The sequence below is a fragment of the Lactuca saligna genome, chromosome 9 (genome assembly GCF_052625555.1).
Source record: "Lactuca saligna cultivar CGN05327 chromosome 9, ASM5262555v1, whole genome shotgun sequence".
Lineage (NCBI taxonomy): Eukaryota > Viridiplantae > Streptophyta > Magnoliopsida > Asterales > Asteraceae > Lactuca > Lactuca saligna.
This window is the reverse complement of record NC_136425.1, coordinates 125,766,665-125,772,298: the sequence shown is the minus strand read 5'-3', so window position 1 is coordinate 125,772,298 and position 5,634 is coordinate 125,766,665. Positions and strand designations below refer to the sequence as shown.

The 5,634-nt window shown below is 43.5% G+C and overlaps 1 protein-coding gene across 1 annotated transcript; it reads left to right on the top strand.

Moving 5' to 3' along the window:
• Positions 1-4,552: 4,552 nt before the first annotated feature.
• Positions 4,553-5,215, top strand: LOC145016693 (uncharacterized). Its single transcript, XM_078974940.1, has one exon. It carries the CDS (start codon positions 4,553-4,555, stop codon positions 5,213-5,215), a length of 663 nt encoding a protein of 220 aa, XP_078831066.1.
• Positions 5,216-5,634: the final 419 nt, after the last annotated feature.

Genomic DNA, 5,634 nt, shown 5'->3' with positions numbered 1-5,634 from the left:
AATCACCTCGGTGGCATACACCGCTTTCTCGTTAGCTATGGAAACCCTCAGGGGTCGACTCATCACCTCGCGACTAATACTGATGTGATGACTAAAAGCCAAAGATACAAAAGACCGACTCGCACCCGAGTCAAATAATACCAAGGCAGGTACAGAATTCACAAGAAAAGTACCTATGCATATCATAATATAAGCACAATATCTCAACATGAAAGAAAATACACGAAAGAATACATACCATCCACGACATCGGGCGCCGCGCGGACCTCCGCCGCAGTCAACTAAAAAGCTCTCCCTCGGCCTTCGCCGATCGAATCTCAGTAACCCTAGCAGCAGGCGCAGATCCCTGTGCCGATCCCTGGTGTAGCTGAGGACACTCGGCCTTCCAATGGCCGGTCTGGTCGCAATGGAAGCAAACCATAAATCCCTTGGGGCAATCCCTAGCGATATGCCCCTCTTTGCCATATTTATAGCAAGCGCCCGATCGACAGCCCCCCTCATGTCCCTTGCCGCACTTCCTACAGGTGCGGCCCTTCTAGCCTCCCGTCCTCGAATCGGTGGACTTGGTCCACTTGGCTGCCGACTGAGACTGAGCCGGCCGCCGATCCATCCTCTGAGACTTGGCCTCCTCCCTGGCCTGAGTCTCCAACTTAATCTCCCTCTTCCAGGCATTTTCCTGGAGCTCAACAAATTTCCGGTACGTCGAGTTTGACACGAACTCCTGAATGTCCCTCCTCAAAATACCCAAATACCAGCTCATCCGTGCCTGCTCAGTAGACAACTGCTCAGGGCAGAACATCGCCCTCTCATGAAACTTTCGTGTGACCACAATAACCGAATCATTACCCTGCTTGATGGTCAAGAACTCCTGAATCAGCCGTTCCCTCTCCACCGGGGGAACATACTCATCTTTGAACATGGTGGTGAACCTCTCCCAGGTCACTGCTGAAATCTCTGCAATAGTAAAGTTCGCTGTCACAAACATCCACCAGTCCTTCGCTCTTAGGCGGAGCTAGTTCAAAGCGAACCGTACCCTCAGATGCTCCGGACATTAACACGTATAGAAGCATCCCTCAATGTCAGCAATCCATCTCATCGCAGCGATCAGATCCTGCGTCCCATCAAACTCAGGTGGCTTCGTGTTGTTGAACTCCTGGAACAAGAACGAGTCACCTCCCTGTGGTCTAGCAGCAACCACAACTGTTGTAGCTGCAGCGGCTGCAGCCTCAGTCACCGCGGCGTACCGCTCATCAAAAGTCTCCAACAGTGTGGTCTTGATAGACCCAAACATCTCTGGAATCTCGACCCTGATTTCCGCAGCTACCTCATCGTGGATCATCTGACGAAGCTCCTCGTCACTCACACCGCTCGTCCCAAGTATGTGGCGTGTCCCAATAATGATGCCTATGAAATACAACATAAAAATATCAAAGACTCGATCGAGCATACTCACACTCGATAACGCAACCCTACTCGGCCTCCAATACCCAAAGGATTCTTACTTGGGCTGCCCACTGATCCGGTGTCTTCAGTAGTATGGGCCCTAAACTACTGATTACACCGCATCGGCATTCACCCCTCCTCCTCCTCCTCCTTGGATTCCAGGACGCAAGTACTCTATTCTCGCTATGCATTGGCTACCTACTCGCTCTCAAGGCATCTCATAGTAGTAGGATTCTCCTAGACTAAGGCATCACAAATCAGGCCACTCTAGTCCTAATATGAATACCTAGTCTGCTCTAGCATGCATAACATATCATAGCATATCTCATAACACATATTGTAAGGGTATCTTGGGGATTTTACCGTCCGGGTGCTGGCTGACCGTACACACTGCTGCTTCTTGGATTATCTCAAAACCTATTGTAAAATTTAATGCTTTTATTATTGGAAATTTTTTCTCAAATCCTCGATTTGAGTTCAGTTACGCCCGAAGGTGCACCCGAATCCCTCAAACCAAGGCTCTGATACCAACTTGTAACAACGTGAATTTTTCAAAAAACAAATTTTCATTTCTCAAACAATATAAACCATCATATAATATTCTTAAGTCTCATGTTTAGCAAATGTCATCATAATAAGATACATCCCAAGATCATAAAATAAATCTTCCATCAGTGTGTACAGATCATGCCGGCACCTTCCCACGGTCCTTGCTCGTACCTGAAACACATAACACAACAACTGTAAGCATAAATGCTTAGTGAGTTCCCCAAAATACCACCTACACACGTACGCCCTTCCAGTCCATGACTTTCCGGTCCATGTGTCTCAGGGGACTTCCGTCTCGACCCGGTAAACCTTCTGGTCCTATCTGGGTCGACCTTCCAGTCCACATCCCAATGCCTTCTGGTCAATAACATAATGCCTTCCGACCCATAACATAATGCCTTCCGGCCCATAACATAATGCCTTCTGACCCATATTTAAGCATAGCATACATAGTACATACAAAACGGGTAACTAATCACATACAATGCATATATCATTTAGCATATCCGACCTTCCGGTTACACATAGGTACCCTTCCAGGTACAATGTAGTGAGAAGACTCACCTTTGATATCTCGGTAAATCACTGACTCGGTAGAAATACGATCTAGCCTCCGCCTAAACACGTAAAACACATACTCCCATAATATAACTATAGACCCACCTTTCCTCAGAAGGGTAAAAGAGCGTTTTACCCCTCTTCTAGCTCAAAAGGCCAAACTGCTAACCAAACCCTAAAAGTCAACCAAAGTCAATGATCAAACTTTGACCTGACTCGGCGAGTGCACGTGGGCAACTCGGAGAGTCCACCTGTGTCCACTTAACTCCTTAGTCCCATTTAACACGTCGAGTCCCTCCCTTTACTCGACGAGTCCCCATGCAATAATCACGGGGCTACCCTGACTCAACTTGGCGAGTCCCAAGAACAACTCGGCGAGTACATGCCATGCACAGGTTCTATTGACCTCCTGAGGTCATATCCGTCCCTCAAGTCCATAGATTTGTCCTTCCCAAGCAATATAATCACGTAAAGCTCGAATCTTTATGCTTAGAAATATACATAATGGCATCAAATGGTGATTTAGTCCCAAAAATGGCAACCTAAGTCCCAACACCCCACAACGACTCATTAAAGCTTACTGGATTGAAGTCTCTGGACCTCTTTGAGTCCAAATCCAAAGCGTAGACTCGGTAAGGGACCAATTGCTCCACATAAACATCCTCACAAAGAGGTTAGAAAACCCTAATCTCGAAGTTCAATACCAAAACTGAAGAAGGTCCGAAAGAATACCTCAAGTTGGAGCCTCTGGACTCTGAAACCACTTGAATCACACCTCCTTCAGCATTCTCTTTCTCTTGATCACCTTCTTTTTGCCAAACCAAGGATAGAAAGATCAATAATGGCTTCTCCTTCCTCCCAAACGATATAGATCACTAAGGGTGCTCTCAAGGGACTGGTAGCCGCAATGGGAGGCTAAGAGTATCCTTACATAGGCTCCAACCCCGAAGGATTAGGGTTTCATTAAACAACGTGGATTAGCCGAGTCCAATGCGAACCCGGATGAACAACCACGACCCTACTCGGCGAGTCTTCGCATCAACTCGCCGAGTTCCTTCACATAATTCAAAAGAAATAAATATTAAATAATATACCCTAGGATTCTTGATGTTACATAATCCAGGTATCGTTGTTATGTTGTTGCTTTGCTATGTTTGCATCCTGGTAGTTAGGATGGTAAATGTTAGAGACCTGGTTAAGGTCGGTATCCTGTTATATAGGATGAAGCTATGCTAGTGACCGGTTAGGTTGGTATCCTGTTTACAGTATGTTATGTTATGTGATCTGCTAGATCGGTTTGATTGGATGTGAATTGTTATATGATTGTATGTTTATGTGCACATGGTTGTTTAACTGGGGTTGGGTTGAGGTTGGTCCTGCTTTGTGCTGTAGGCCAAAATACCCAAGGCGGAACGGTTATTCCGAAGGCCCAACGAGCGGTCCGGATAGGCTGTAGGCCCCACGAGGGCGGACCAGAGTGTCGAGGCTCGGAGAGTGGACCAGGCCGACTGAAGGCCCGATGCGGGCGGACCAGTCATACTGTAGACTCAGAGAGTGGACCAGGAAGGGTTGAAGGCCCGGTGTGGGTGGACCAACCACACTGCAGACTCGAGGGACATGGCTAGACTCGTAGGGTGGACCAGGTGGACTGAAGGCCCAGTGCGGCGAAACAGTCACATAGTAGACTTGAAATGCATGGCTGTTCTGTTCGGTTATGATATGTTACGCGTAGTATATGTGGTTGGTATTTTGGGGGTATCTCACTAAGCTTTTGGGCTTATAGTTGTGGTTTAATGTTTTTCAGGTACTTAAGGAGACCGTGTCAAGGCAAATGCGTGATCGTACCGCTCCTCATGTTATGTTTTACGATATGGTTCTGGGAAGACTCTGATAATAATTGTATTGAAAACCTTTTTGTAATAATTTAACGAAACTCGGTTGTTTTTGAAAAGTTTAAATTGGCTTGAATTTTTTAGAGTGTTACAATAGATTAACAAAAAATATGAGACTCAGTGTTGGAAAGGATCAAGCTAATATTGAAAAAATAAAAGATTTTGCAAGTTGGTTATTGGATATTGGAGAAGGTAATCTCGGTGGTCCGAACGACGGCGTAACGATTATCGATATTCCGGATGATATTCTCATTAATGATCCAGATGATCATATAGGTTCATTAATTGAGTTTGTATATCCTTCAATTTTGGAGAAGTATAGCAATACAAATTATTTCCAAGAAAGAGCGATACTTGCTCCAAAGAATGAAGTTGTTCAAGAAATATACGACCATTTGCTTAGGAAGTTTCCAGGAGATGAGGTTGAGTATTTAAGTTCAGATAGCATATGTGATTCCGAATTTGTCCATGATCAGTTTGATGCAAATTTATACTCTCCTGATGTATTAAATGGTCTCAAAGTATCCGGTCTACCAAATCATAAGTTAGTTTTAAACATTGGTGTTCCAGTAATGTTACTGAGAAATATTGATCAGAAAAACGGCTTATGTAATGGCACAAGACTACATGTGATATCATTGGGCAAATGTGTTATCGAGGCACGTATAATAACTGGAACTAATATTGGAAACCGAACTTTTATTCCAAGAATGTCTTTAACTCCATTAGGAAAAAAAATTCATTCAAATTCACAAAAAGACAGTTTCCTTTGACGGTATGTTTTGCAATGACTATTAATAAGAGTCAAGGACAATCATTATTGAAGGTTGGTTTGTTTCTTAAAGATCCGGTTTTTTCACATGGATAATTGTACGTTGCGTTATCTAGAGTTCAAAGTAGAGAGGGATTGAAATTATTAATTTTAGATAAAGATGGTAGACTAATAAAAAAAACTTCCAATGTTGTTTATAAAGAAGTTTTTCGCAATCTATAAACAACTTTTTTGTAGTATCTTTTAGTTATTTTTAGCAAAGCACTTTTCATCCATCGTAATAAGTAAATACTTTATAATTACATATTTTTTTTTATGTTAATTTCATGACAAACATTGTTTTTTTGTTTTGAATGAAATCAATTGTGATGTTGTTTTTGTCATTACTTAAACCTATGTTGCATTATATAAAGTATTTAC